The sequence below is a fragment of the Battus philenor genome, unplaced genomic scaffold (genome assembly GCF_028537555.1).
Source record: "Battus philenor isolate CCGP_79_NKW_IND1 unplaced genomic scaffold, ilBatPhil1.0.hap1 SCAF_15, whole genome shotgun sequence".
Classification (NCBI taxonomy): domain Eukaryota; kingdom Metazoa; phylum Arthropoda; class Insecta; order Lepidoptera; family Papilionidae; genus Battus; species Battus philenor.
This window is the reverse complement of record NW_027181677.1, coordinates 1,922,951-1,938,907: the sequence shown is the minus strand read 5'-3', so window position 1 is coordinate 1,938,907 and position 15,957 is coordinate 1,922,951. Positions and strand designations below refer to the sequence as shown.

The following is a 15,957-nucleotide window of genomic DNA, read 5'->3' as shown; positions in this document are numbered from 1 at the left end:
CTGGTGCAATGATTTACGTAATATGATGTCAAAATATTAATATACAGAATGATATTTAATAATTGTATAAACTTTAAAAGGGTTAAAAAATCAATAGTATCACATATGATAAATTAATGATAACAGAAAGAAAGAGTGTTTTACAAATGTGGTTATACATAATAAAATGAGTTATCGTTTACTTTCTGCATCTGCAGAGTTTGAACAGTAAGAAGCTATTGGCTTGTCGAATTGCAATATAAATAATAATTACACCTATAGCCAACCACTCTGTATACAACTAATATAGATATATCTCCGTCCTTGCTTCCGTTATTGTAATTTTATAATCTAAGTAACTGAACTGCTATTTTTACCATACCGTAAAAGCAGTAATAAATTGAAATGAAGAATAGTCATGAATCATAAAAATATCAGTCTTTTAAATAAAATCAAACCGAACTCCGTAGATTCAATAAAATAATAATTTTAAGAAGAAAAAAAAACATAAGTGTTCAAGTTTCAAAGTGAAAGCACCAAACGCTATATCTATTCTGATTAATTACAATATATTGAGTCTTTTATGATTAGGCATTCGATTTGGCACATCGGATAAAAGAACAAGAATAACGGATCCGGATTTGCAGAGCGTTGTCTTTATCGCACATTATTCTGACAGCTTGGTATGTATAATATATAGAGTAGATACAACCGATGATTTTTCAAAAGACTGATATTAGAACTGCAAAATTATATGCCAGGACTTCATTATCGTCATTTTAACACACTTCAATAGGCTTCACTGGCATAGGCCTCCCCCAAAGATATCTACGAGGGATATAACAAAATCGCTACGCTTGGTACGTATTATGGTACGCGGAGGACGATGCTGCCCATCTCTGGAAACTTATTTATGAGCAGTGGCAACCCTAGGGCATCGAACCTCGATAATCTCAGTCCTTTACTGCAGAACTACCACTGCTCGATTATTTAAATCTAAAGTTATGTAAATTTTACAATATTTTCTGTTATAAATCGTTTACACACGACAAGAAAATCAGCACGATACTATTCGGGCTAGGAATTCTCCTATATAAACTTATGTACAACAATATTTATTTCAAATCATGTATATATGATCTATATAGCGTACGTATGTATATACATTCATAAACTTCTTAGTTCATATATATTTTAATATAAAAGTAATACTTGTATTGACATGTTACCTTGTAACATGTTTCATGATTTCATAACGTAATGGAAACATTATTCCCGCGCGGAATATCGTTAAAATGTATACAGCTGTTAGATGATTTACGACAAAAGAAACCTGAGAATCAATTACTGATAATGTAGCATTAAAACTCTTCGACAGTAGTAGCAATATTGCAACTTTGTTGTATCACGATATGTTACTACACTATCAGTATGTTTATCACATTTTTAACCAACAATTCATGTTTACCTTGTAAAATAACACGAAATTAAAACATTACTGTCGTTAAATTTAAACTAACTGTCTGTCTCTCATTGGTTTCTAAAACTTACAAACCGAAGAACGTCGACACGGCAAAAGCATATTATTCAATAAACAAATTTTTAAGTGCCAAGAATCTTTGGCAGTGATGTCGCCTGATTATTTTGATTTCATTTAGGATATTTCTATTGTTAAACTTTATCAAAATATGTGTTGTCGTAGAGTTTATTCCGGCTTCTTCTCCACAATTACAACAGCAGAGTAGATACAAAAATAAATATGATTAAAAAAATAAATAGAGAATTACTTGACGATCAATAAGAGTTTCAAGTTCAAATGTAGAATAAACCACTTTTATCTTTATCTTATCACAACTGGACACAGTTATCTCCCATAGCTTTTTATAAAGACCGGTTGAAAGGAACGTTCTTCTAGCGTCTTCCGATGAACTTCATTTGTCACTCTTTTACTGTGCCAGAAGAAATCCTTCTGCATCTGCTTTTCTATTTTCTCCACTCTAGAACCTTGAGGCTCCAGCGGCTATGTTACATGCTTACTGCCCCTTCAACTTTCCCCTTCGCTGGGCTACGGCAATTGCACTCTTGCTTTTACGGATCACCTAATCTAACTCTACCTCGTAGAGAAATCCCGAACATAGCCATTAAATTAATCAAGGATACTAAACGTTATTAATTATTTTGGATGACTAATACACGCACAAGCACATAGGCTATACACACATAATTTTTCTACATTTGTACTGTTTATATTAAACAGTGCTATATATATTATAAATTATACACTATATATTATTATATATATTATACACACACACATATATATATACATATATATATATATATATATATATATATATATATATATATATATATATATATATATATATATATATATATATATATATATATATATATATAGTGGGAATGTTGTTGATCTTCACGCAGAGAACTAAAAATTGTCAAGTACTCGTTGTAAAATTATATTAGTAAAGAGCAACTTTTGAGTTTCTCGCCGGCTCTCAGCAGAACTGCCTTTCAAATCGGCGGTAGCTTCCTGTAGACAACAATGCCGACAGTTCCTGATGATTGGTGATTCGAAAATGCTTGTAACAACCTATTAGAACAGAATATTTTGATTTTGATCGTGAAATATCTTTTGATAACGGACAGCGAATTGGTTTCGTTTTTTTTTATTTTTTCATCTCGATCTTTGAACTAGTCTATTGAATTATTATTATTAATTTAAACTATTATGAAAATCTTTTAATATCTATAAACGTTAAATCAAATCGATAAGCTGTGAATGTAATCTCAAGACACCGGAAACGCAATTACGCTTCGATTATGCGCGGGTTTATTTGCAAGATGGCGGGCCGCCAAGTGCGAGACGTCAATTCGTCCGTTTTAGTGTTGCCATGTTAAATGACTTTCCAAAGTAACATTTATAGGCGCGGCTTGGCGGCCGACGTTATATAATTGATTTTATCCGCTTCATTACGCATAATGCGATATTATGGTATTATAACTAAATTTTTATTTTCATTTGTGACTCGAAATATTGAATAACATTCGCATTTTAAAAGACTAACTCACGATCAAATGAATTGTAGAAACTAGCTGTTGTGCCAGCGGCTACACCCCCGGAATTTAATAAAAAAAAATTGTATTTTTTTTTCTTTTAAGAATTTGTCTGAAACAAAAGTAACCTAAGTTACTCCTCATTACATCAGCTACCTGCCAGCATAAGTTCTGTCAGCCATTTCAGATATTAGCCGTAACAAACATACAGTCAAAAATTTTAAATAATGTAACTTTTGTATATACCGTATACATATTCATAGGCATGTAGCAGAAAGCGATTATTTTAATATTATTAACAGACACACCGATTTTGTTTATTTGCGTAGATGTATAGATGATCGTTAGTCACTTTCTCTTTTTATCCTTCACAATTTCTATCTTTATTCACGTTCAAATCTTCTAGCGTGCACCTTCCTTCCCTCATATTCGTTCCTAAACCACAGTTTGTTACATTATCACAGTTTGACTCAATTTTTCGATTTGATTTACATTTTACTATTTGTTCTATTTTTATATATTTATAGCTATTTTATTATATTTTCTTATTTACTACACTTATATTGCATTATCCATGACTAGCTAAATTCTGCCGGGAGCAGGGAGTATGGAGGCGCTTAATACATTCCATGCTATGGTTGAACGTATACGACTCCCGCTGCACTTTCCGTTCATTTGCAGTTCTCATTGAAAAACAAAGGATTCATAAACAAATGAATTGTAGGCTCGAATATAGATAACTTCACATCACGCATGCGTGTACGTAATGCATATTTAAATTTGTAACTTTTTCCCGCTAAATATATCTTTGCAGTATTAAAAAAGTGTAAAGCATACGTCTTAAACGACTTTTTTTATTTTAAAGTGTGGGTCGTACAGGCCCCATGCGGCCTGAATGGAAAACATTCAAAAGTTGCCGTGGCACGAAACGTGTTAATATAAAACCTTTGTCAAGTTAGCGAAGATCTACGGCTTCTGGGAGTTTGGACCACTACATACTGCAGTTTTACCGGATTTTGGTAGTAATTAGTAATAAATTCTGCATTACAAAATTATACATGTTACCGATATCACCGACATAGTCTGAACAATTGCCTGTTTAAAGTGGCAGTAAGCGGGGGACATCGCTATTGTAATCAATGGCCATTGGAGCCGAAAGGTTCTCTAGTGACGACCAAGTGTACCGGTAGATCCAGCTTGGGTAAGGTTGACCCCAGGTTGACCGACTACGTAATTAAGATCATTGTAACGGTTTCTGGAGAAGGCGTATATCTTGCAGTGGGCATCTATCAGCTAATGTCTCTGCCAATAGACGAATTGCCAACTGCCAATAGGCTCTATTCGTGTTGACAATCTACGCCAATAAGAAGAAGGCTATATCATACACGCTAAAACTCACCTGTAAAATTTCTCGCAAATGATTTCTCTGTTTTAGCCATGACTTTGGAATGCTGTGATAAATCTGAAAAGAAAATAATTTTGATTAAAATAATGTATAATCAACGAAGCGTTCAAAATAACTTAACAAGTTTTTTGACGTATGTGTATACATATCTCTGTTTTACTCAAAGTTTATAGATATGTTAAGTAATGTAACAAATTTGTGACAAAAAATGAAATCGCACAATTTTTAATACAATACTTTCAGAAATGTTACGATAATGTAGAAAAAAAAACTTGTGAAAGTAAATATATCTATATTGAATACTTTTTATTCATGTGATTTAATACATTTCGTAGATATGGCCAGTGTAAAATAAAACAGTAATTTCCTTCTATTTTTTTGTAATATATCACATCTATAATAAACTAAACTTCATTTAAATTTTTATCAGATTAGGCTATTCTGCTATTCTTTAATTCTGCTTTCTAATAAGAAGATAATGTTTTTTGGTCTAAATTTGCGGTCTATACAGGTGATTTATTATAGGAATAAAAGTTGTGGATGTACAGCAGTAATGTATGGTACAACCTATCCAAAAACCATTGAATTCGTAAATAACTTAATAATAATATAGTAAGAAAAAGCGTTACTGAAATTCGGATTACAACATAATAAAAATAATTATTGTTTACACTCTGTCTTTACATTCTTTTTACAGCCAAAAGTTATTTAGCCGGTCAAATAAAAAATAAATTAATGTAACATATTTTAGAGTGATCACTCTAAAAGTCCCTACATCTATCACCAATCATCACATTCATATTATATATATATATATATATATATATATATATATATATATATATATATATATATATACATATATATATATATATATATAAGTGTGTGTGTGTGTGTGTGAAAACATTTGATTTAAACCAAGAATTTTTCAATTTAACTAAACAAATACCTCGTACATTCATCTTACATCGCAAATCTGGCAGTTCCGGTGACAGCCCCTGTCAATGTCAACCCTAACATCCATCCTTCTATCCTATTTTTCTCCCACATTAAATATGTTAAATAAATTTCTTTTATTAGATGTCTATAATATGAACTTAATCGTATTTCGGGAACAACTGACAATATTCCACGTGTCTTATCACGTAAAACACAATTATTTCAAAATATTGCGAAAGAACAATGCGATGACCTCAAATCTATTTACTCATTCGAGTTAGTTTCGTATCACTAAAATGTTATATACACAACTCTTGAAAGTCTATAGCAAATATTAAAATTGCGACAATACTTCATACTAGTGAAAGTTTTAATGGCCGGTGGATATATCAATAGCATATAAAATATACAGATGGTCATAAACATGTTGAAACATTTAATATATATATTAAATTTGTATATAACTTCGTAATTTAATATCAGTCGTAAAACTAAAACTAGGTTAAATACAGGCCGATATCAACAGGTTCTATTAGAAATCTATAGCTCCTATCTATCCATTAAGTTTTTGTCCAGAAGAAAAAGCCCTGCTGCTTTAATTATGACAATGCTGCAAAATGCATTAACATAAGATCACATTATTTTATTATATAATTCCACTCATCGACTATCTATTATTAGTACTTCTACCTTTTCCATACTATGATTGTCTGTAAGAGATTGCCTTGTGTGATAAGACCGCCCATTGTACTTTTTGTATATTATCGTGAAACTATTTAAATGTATTCTAACGTGTACAATAAAGAATGTTGAATAAAATAAGATCGAATTTGTTAAGACGAGATATTGGTCTCCTGATCTATTAAACACAAGTACACATAAGACATCTGTTTATAATTTTAATATATAAAATAAAATATAAAAAGTAGAATTTTTCGATGTTTTTTTTTAGTATCAAACAAAGTCTAGATTAAGAAACATTTAAGATATTTTAATATTTATTTATGAATAGTAATAGTGAGTTTTTTCTCATGGCAAGGAAAAGTCTAATATCAAATGTTTCGTCTTAAACATGCGACGCAAACTGTTTCTATCATGAATGTATCAAGTGGACTATTCATTGGGCCTTAAGAGTTCTAGAGCGGCGACCAATAGCCCGTAGACTCTTGGTACATAAGCCCACCAGGTGGACTGATGGTACAGTTAAAGTCGTAAAAAATCGTGGTGATATGTATTATTGTTGTATTGTTCGAAAGATATTAGTGCTGTTAGCACTGAGGCTTTTACATTTTCGTCGTTCAAGAGTTCCCAGAGAGTAAGGTCCGTAAACTATAAATGGTAACCTTTGGGGGAGACCTAGGCCTTGCAGTGGGCGTCTTATTATATTTATCACCTTTTGATGCAGAGTAGTTCTCACCAACAATGTATAGAAACATCTTTACAAATTTATTTAGTTCTTACCGTTACGCATCGACAATGTATCTGATCTAATTTTAATTTATTGTAAATTCAATTATGTTGAGGCTATTAGTCTGTATGTAGCCCCTGGTCTAACTTTAACATCATCCTAGACCAGTGATTCCCAAAGTTGTCTATATCAACCCCTAGGGGTCTATGACAACCTGCAAGGGGTTTACGACAGGAAAAAAAAATTGGGGGTTCATGAAATGAAAATGGGGGGTCCACGATAGTGGATCTCAACACATACACTGATAGTACCTATTTACTTACATCATACTATCTTATAAAATCAAAACAGATTGAATTGACGCCAAATATTTATAATTTATTATTCAAGCATCAGGTTCATCCTTCTCACTAAAATATTGACTTATTGCTTATGTTATTTTATTTATAGTTGATTTTATGTTTATTTAATATTACGTATATTTTACATCACAGATACAAAATTTTATTTTGAGTAGTTTTATTTAAAATTCAATTAATAAATGTATAAATTAACATGTGTTTTTACTTTAAGTTTTTCTAGTTATAGTAAGTAGCTACTTACTCTAGTTTCTCTTTTTTCTATCAACACTAAACTTCACTACAGTTAGAAATTTACAAGAAATCAATATCAGCTAAGTAGGGGATCTACCCAACACGGAAAAACATGGCAAGGGGTCTCCGATACAAAAAAAGTTTGGGGAACTCTGTCCTAGACCATCTTCATTCCAATGATGTTTCATTTGTTAGGGTAAACCGCCTATCTACCATATTCTATTGTATGAACTTAATCCCGTTGTGATACTAAATACTCTCTAGTGTCAAGTTTTTTAAAAATGAAAATCATCATATGTGAGTGATAGACTAATACCGGTTTTTAAATTTTCATCACCCGCAGCTAATTGAAAATAGAACATGGCAACCTTAGAGATTTCTGTGCCTTGAAGATAGCCTAATTAGCTGACATGGTAATGACCTTTTTTATTATTTTTCATTATTATTTTTGTTTTAATTTTTAATGTATCAACTATCCACTATCATAGCTGTTCGTCGAAATATACTAGAACATCAAAATATATATTGTATATGTCCTCAATACGCAGGTGCGGAGTTCAAAGATTATAAAAACATTTATATTTCCTATGTATGTGTCGTGAATAATTTTAATGTCGTGTGTCATAGGCGGAAAAAAAAAATGATCGATAAAGGCAAGTGTGCCGCAAATTCGCCTACAAATTAAATATGTATCGCGGTCGTATTAAACTTTATTATTTCACTTGTCGTTGTTGTTGTCGGTGGGAAATCTTAACGGACCGTTACGACGGACACCGGCGCCGGCGCATAACGGAACGCGTGCTTTTCGAGACCTCTAGTGATGCGAAAAATAAATATTGCAAAAAAAAAGTTACATACGTTGCCGTTTCTCTAATATTATTTATTTATTTACATTTTATTGTACACCATAGATAATAATTAAAAGAATATATACTATGGGCAAAAGCATAGCTAAGATTGATGTGAATTTATGTATATACTTGGTTTAGATTATATTTTAACTAATCATTTTTTTTACTATGGTAACTTTTTGTTGAAGATGACAACACAGTGTAAAATGTCAAAAGACGGTATATACATGTGTCTATGCCTAAGTATGATTATTTAATAAATAGATAAATGAGATTAGTTTCGAATTCTGTTTTCAAATCACATCCCACATATATATTTATATTAGTATGTTTGTATATATGTACGTGTGTAAGTCATAGGCTTCCAACAAAGATATCTATGGGATAATACCATAATCGCTACGCTAGCACGCGGATTGGCGATCGCAGTGTGGTATTATGATACGCATAAAACGCTGGTGCCCATCCTCTGGAAACTTTCTTGTGAACTGTGAGGTTTCTATATAATTAAAGCACGTAGTGTGAATTATATAACATTGTATATCGGGAATCGAACCGGCGATCGCAAGTGTTAGTCCTTACCACAGGACTATCACTGCACTCATGTGTAAAGTATGTATGTCTTATATATGTATATATGTATATGTGCAAGTATAATATACTCTCAAATATGTAGTAAATTTAAATGTTTTTATTTTTTTATTATGTACACCATACACTGCCCACTTCTTCATGTATATATCTAATGGTAGTCTGGTAAAGATAGATCGCTCTCGGGCGATAGGACCACCTCTTGTACCTGTACAAAAAATTGTACCTTTTTTGTTATCATCTCTGTTATTTTGTTACATTTCCTTTCTGCTTTTTTTTTAAATAATTTTAGTGTATAATAAAATGTAAATAAATAAATTAAAATGTTTTGTTAAAGTAGCCTCCCGTAATATATTTTTTTTAATAAAATTCAACATCTAGCGACAGTTATCATCAACATTTCAGCCGTAGGAAATTAGTGATCAGAAGGCATTTAGAACGCTCGAAGAATTATACGGGAGCTCAATTTGATTCTTTTTCTATCAAATTGACATTCTTGTTTTATTCACGCGAACACGAGTAACCACTATAAATGATTCTAAGGCAATGTTGCCAACGTGATATCCTCACCCCACAAAAAAGATTGGAAAACGCAGTACTAAGTGGATAAAGGTAAAGGAACAATATCAACTTTTACTTTCTTTTCTTGCGACGGATTTTCTTTAGTGAATCGTGCGTAAAATCGCACACACCCACAGATATACAAACACACACACACACACACATATATATATATATATATATATATATATATATATATATATATATATATATTACTCGAGTGTTTTCAGCGATAGCCGAAAATCGTGTGTCGATTGTTTTTACATTTTGAGGCGTTCCTTTATATTCATGAAAACTATGGTCCCAATTAACTATATCAGTTACCTCAACGGAATGTCAAATTGAATTGACAGTGGACACCATTGCATCCTTAAGTTTCTGGAGTGTTGACCACTAACCGGCAAGCAACTGAGAACATCCACCGATAAGGTAGACACATGATCTTGGTAAAGTCCTCAGAAGGTGACGGATGTAGGTAGCTTCCAGCAGTTCTGATTGGAAATCTATGAGGTAGATATCTCCAGTAGTGTACATACTAATTTTGAAATGATGATAATGGTTAGCTGAAAAACTGTGCGCGATTAAAAAAATCTATGTATATGTATGTTATTTTAAAAATTGAACACTATACCGTAGCGCATATGTGAGCGATGTACGCAGTAAAATTCGCAATTCGCGGATTCTATTTTCGTACATAGTCTCAAGGTCACGCAACGCGTCAGACTATGTTAACATCGATCCGCCCAGATACTATTGTGCGGTTCATTATTAAACTGCCCAAATAATATATGTATATACATCCAAAAAAACAGTCATAAATCTATGGAATTAAAAAGCTTTTTTTATATTCCATAGGTTTATTCGCGTTTTATCATTTACAGTGACCACCTGTCCACAACTACAATACCCGGCGATAAATGTTGCACATCGATCTTTTGAAAGAGACAATCGGCTAATTTCGGCTTTCGTAGAGCGTTATCTCTGTCGCACGACTGACTAAACGTCACATAGTGTGAAACAGAGTTAATACTATACGAAGCCGAAATTAGCCGATTGTCTGTCTCCAAAGGTCGAAGTGCAATATTCATCTTTGGGTATTGTAGAATCAAATCTAACTCCCCTTTATGGCAGCAATTTACTTAAATCTACGAAGGTTTCAAACGCGACCTGATAGAAGCACCATAAACTCTGACGAGATATTTTTATCTCTTATATAGGTAATCCTTTCTCAAGTTCAGAAACAAAGCTTCAAATATACTTTACACTATACCATGATCTTTAAATATTTGTTAAATAAACTTTTTTATATGACTTTAGCCCTTTGGAGTCTATCGGGACATACGTGTTCCATTTTTTTTCGAGACTACTGGGTTTAATATGTCCCACCTAAGATGTCTAATGGTACACATATGTCCCGGCTCTTAGCGTAAAAAAGGCGTAACCTGCATTCATAAAACTATCATTTCTAGATACAGTATCCACATTTACACATACTTGACCTCAGATATATCAGAAGTATAAAAAAAATAAATCAGACTCCAAAGGGTTACAGACATTTTACTGAAGTCGATAATTCTTTTCACCACCCAAGTACAATTTTATGCACCCATACTTGACACTGTACACGTTATACACGTGGCCAAAGGTCATCGACCTTCGAAATATGGAGAATGACAAATGCAACCAATCATGGCTGCAGGTCTTGAGTAAGAGGAATTGGGCGATCTCGCAGATCATAAGATTTATTTATTCATTATTCTACATCTTAGATTTCATAAAGAACATTTTTTATTAGGATTTTTTTTATTATTAATTCTAATTTGTATCGCGTGTTTTTAACAATATATATTTTTCGCTTTAACTAAACGCAGACAGTTGGGAGAGGGTAGCCGCTATTTGATACGGATCTTTCTTCTCCCAGCTGCGAGGCACGAGAGCGTTTTATAATTTTTTACAACTTTTCTTACACAATTTTCTCTTATGGGTAAATACAGCTAAAATTTATACATATTAACAATACAATTTGGAATACTCAATTATATATTAGTTGCTACATTATTTTATTTCAATTTTTATTAGGATTAGTTTTGATTTCTTTTAAGTTAATGTTTTATTAGTAATGTAAAGGTTATCTAAAGCGACAGAACCTTCATCTATTATATTCCAGAGTTTTCTATCTCTTTCTGACCTTGACCATGAATTTCCCGCTTTTATGACGTCATTACTCCTCCTTTTATCTGGTCAACCTCTCGTAAAAAGGAAACAAGTTTGTACTAATTTGTGATCAGATATCGTCATGCAAGTTTGACAACATCTTCGTGCTTATGAATCTATATACGTTTAATAAACCACAAACATATATTTTTTAATTTTGTCTACATGTTTGTCTATTTTTTTCGGATAATCTCTGAAATGGTTAGAACGATTTTGACGTGACTTATACCGGCAGGTAACTGATGTTATAAGGAAAAACTCTAGCTACATTTATTTTATTAAAAAAACCTAAACGAAAAATTTTTTTGTGTTAAATTTCACGCAGAAGAAGCCACAGACATAGCTTATAACATATATAGCTCTGGTGTCGAGCGGCTATCGAAGAATATGTCGATTGCATTTTATATTTACACATTTTGCTTCGACATTTGAACTGTTTCTTTCAGATTTAAATTTATCAAAAAGGTTTTAATACAAAAAGTATTAAATGTCTGGCAACACTTAGCTTTTCTCTGCAAGATCGTCTTTCGTGTAGTAACGAAAATATAAATAAATATTTTTACCTAATTTATTATTCTCTATGTTGTACAATTAAAAACAAAAATTAAAGGAATAAAATTACGTACGTTTAGTAGTAGTTTCTTCATAGAAGATTTAAATAAATAAATATATAAATTGTTAACTTTATACATTCGTCGTGCCGTTCGTTACGAACATATTTACCGATTAAACTTTAAACATCGGGGATCGAACCCAAGACTCGCGATATTAAATCTCAAAGTCACAACCTGTTAAAGGTTATATCAGCTTATAATAGCTTAAAAATAAATAAAACAATTCTCCTATCACAATGACTTGTGAATTTTTTCCTACATTACATCAAGTTTATTGTTAACCTTTTGTCGTTTGACTAGCGATGCTAACACTTCCTGGTGTTGCCAGTATTGCGGAACGCTGCATTCCACACAGCTTAGCCAGACATAGCTGTGCTGTATTTATATAAACTTTTAATAATATTGTACCCACCAGAGATTCAACCCTTATTAGTTCTTTAAGTAGGATAAAAATTTAACTTCAAAAAATGACTGCACATAAAATAACTAGTCAATTAATAATAGGAAAATAGACTAAAATAGAATAAGAAAAGTGTAGTAATATTTAATAGCTCTGTGTTTGGCACTAATCGGTGTAACATAACTCCTGAAGATGCCCCGTGGAGGGGTGAAACACGTGTTGAGTGATTTGGTGGTGGCGGTTTGTGTGATTCGCATTGTTTGCCGCATACGCATTTGTCATCGGGCTGGCGGGCGGTGCATTTTATTGCATGACTACCACTGCATGTGCGGAAGTGGCTAAATATTGGTCCTTTTCTTACTTAAGTGTAGTAATGTATTAAAAAAGTCAAGCCCAAAAAAACTGTGATAAAAAAATAGGATAAGTAATAAAATAAAGTATAAAAGAAATGTACCTAGCCACCTAAGAGTAATAAGATGATGGAAGCAAGGCGATGAAAGCAAGAAGGAATGAAAGAACAAAAAAAATGCAAGATATCGTGAAGGATAAAAGGTAAGAACAAAAGGAATTGAGATGTATGAAAATGAGTGAAGAATAAAGATAAAATAATTAAAAAACTCGTTTTGTAAATAAAGTCTCTGATCCCAACAAATTAGGGGTAAGAGAGGCCACTAATAGCGGGGGCCATTAAAAAAAAACTTCAAAAAATGAGATGTCCCCATACGCTGTTATATTTTTTATATTACATCGCAAGTAATTTAAACTGCAAGACATGGGTATCCCCCAAAGATATCTATGGAGGGATTTACCATAATCGCCACGATTGACAGGCGTGTGGGCAATCAATGTGCTATTATGATACACAGAGGACTATGCTGCCCACTCTTAAAACTTGTTTGTTAACAGTGGCAATCCTATATAATTAATACAAAAAGTGAAAATATGTGTGACCCGGGAATCGAACCCGCGACTTACAATCGCAAGTCTCTGTCCTCTAGACTAATCGATATTAATGGATTTAAAATAAAAATAAATAGCACAGTAGTAATCTATTTCCGGTAACATGCAATAGTACGGAAACTCAATTGTTTCCGGTAGTAGTACATAATAAAACTAGCCTATTATAACATGTTTAAGACGACAGAACTATTCTAGAACTATTCTATTTGAAGTAACGTTTAAATTTAAAAGGATATTCAGGATTTAAGCGTCTAAACACTAACATAAGAATTTATAGGTAATTAGATCTATTATTTATGACCTACATGTTATAACTTTTACGACAACGAAGCTATAATAGTTGAGGTTAAAATTAACTAACCTACTGACTTCGTCGTGTTAAAAATATATATATTTTATTACAATAAATACTCCTGTTCGTTGAAAATACTTCGACTAAAAACTACGGTAGTACGGGTTTTCCTATGATGACTTTCAAAATACCATAAATATGGTAAGTAAGGCAAATCAATTCAAAGTTTTATTAGCCCACGAAAATTCCTGCACTTTACAATTCCTAAAAATTTCTCAGATTACAAGACTAGTAATATTTAATTTTTTCATCTAGACATTATAAACATTAAAGTTGGATTTATTAATATCACACCAATTGATCACTAGATTATATTTCATTTATTTATTTTATCTATCGCACTGACATTTATACAGTACAGCTAAGTACAGTATAAAGTCTGAGCTAATACTAAAAATTACAAATCGTAGGTTAACTGAATAATAATTTGAATGTAAAAAAACCATCTCGTATTTTCTACACGTTACTATGGAGTTAAAATCGTCAAGTGACAAAAGACGAAACGGACTTGGTATGTAAATCAAATGCAAATAATAAATTACATGACAATCCAGTTCGTTTAAATTCGAACAATAAACGCATAATGTATAACAATTACAATAGTGACGCATATAAAACAATATTTTGTTTAAATTTTCTCAATTTATTAATTTTTAAGATTTTAACTATATGAGACATTAACACTTAAGTCAATTTTTATTGCGTTTTTGAAAAGTAGGTTTAAAACAACGTGTCGTGCTATATTTTAAAAATGGCGTACATATTTTTGTAAATATTCTTTATAATTGTTTTACAAAATCTACAATCGCAACGAGTCTTTTCAAAATATATATCTAAAATACATCTAATTTGTATAAGCATATTTTTAATTATGGTATGGTGTAGAGAATAGCCTGTAATTTTTTTAAATTTTATTTGACATAAATTAATTTTAAGAATTTGAAGGTAAATATTGTTTGTTTTTGAATTATGAGGATTAAATAAAGGGCATTTATTGTTTTAATATTTATATGGAAGCAAATTGCATAATATAAAATATTATAAATAAGAAATACGACTAATTTCGGAAGTTAATATGCAAAAAAAATTAAAAATACTGTAACAAAGTTCATGTGGAATATAAAATATGTAATAGAAAAAACGAGTAACCTATAAAGCAACAGCTGTTGAAGAAATCCCTGGTTGTCTTTGGAATTTATATTTTATTTTCTGTATTAAATATTGAAATGAACCGCAACTATGCGAACTCTACTTGAGAAATACTTCAAGAAAAACTTTTAATTTATTACTTACCTTATAATTAACCGCTAAAATAATAATATACACTATACAAATAACTACACACAAGCAATAATCGACACAAACTTAAAGATTATCAATATATTATCGCGAATAGAAATTTTATATTAGACTAAAAATTTTAAAATTAATATGACACGAAAACGACTGAGCCGAGAGAAACGTACGCCCTTAACCGGCAAGCGCAGAAACCCGACTGACGCGGCCCCAAGCGGCGCCCGCTCAAAATACTTCTAATTTAAACATGGAGGACGTTTCGTTTTATTAACAACGGATTACAGATGCATTATATTTATACTCAACAAAAAATAAATTAAACCAATGCAACGGTTTAAAAATATTTATTCTATGTAAAGCAATAACTATTTATTATTAAAAATGTAATATGTGTATTGGATAATTTTAGCAGGGCAAAAAAAAATAAAATTAACTATTCACTGAATATTACTAAAATTCATGTCGGATTATTTATTTACGAGAACTTTAAGTCCTTATATATGTTAAAAAAACTCTAAAAATATAATTAGGCACAGCAAATATTAGTTGAAAACTGCAAAAATTTAATTTCTGCATTGTGATTTGCAAATCGTATACTACTTTCAATACTATTCGTCCATAATAAGTTTGTACTTTTTGAATTAAATCTTTTATTTTAACAACACTGGCGACAGACTGGCGCCGTCTTGTCGGCGGCAATTATTAGCAAAATGTTT

General features: G+C 31.6%; 1 protein-coding gene across 1 annotated transcript in view; it reads right to left on the bottom strand.

Annotated features, from left to right (window-relative positions):
• LOC137918976 (sialin) overlaps window positions 1-15,435 on the bottom strand; it is a 104,819-nt gene extending 89,384 nt beyond the window's left edge. Inside the window, exons 1-2 of the mRNA XM_068761933.1 lie at window positions 15,239-15,435; window positions 4,457-4,519 (exon numbers count right to left, since the gene is read on the bottom strand). Coding sequence (XP_068618034.1) covers window positions 4,457-4,496 — 40 coding nt within the window. The 5' untranslated portion in view covers window positions 4,497-4,519; window positions 15,239-15,435. The remainder of the gene's footprint in view (window positions 1-4,456; window positions 4,520-15,238) is intronic.
• Between the last annotated feature and the right edge of the window lie 522 nt (window positions 15,436-15,957).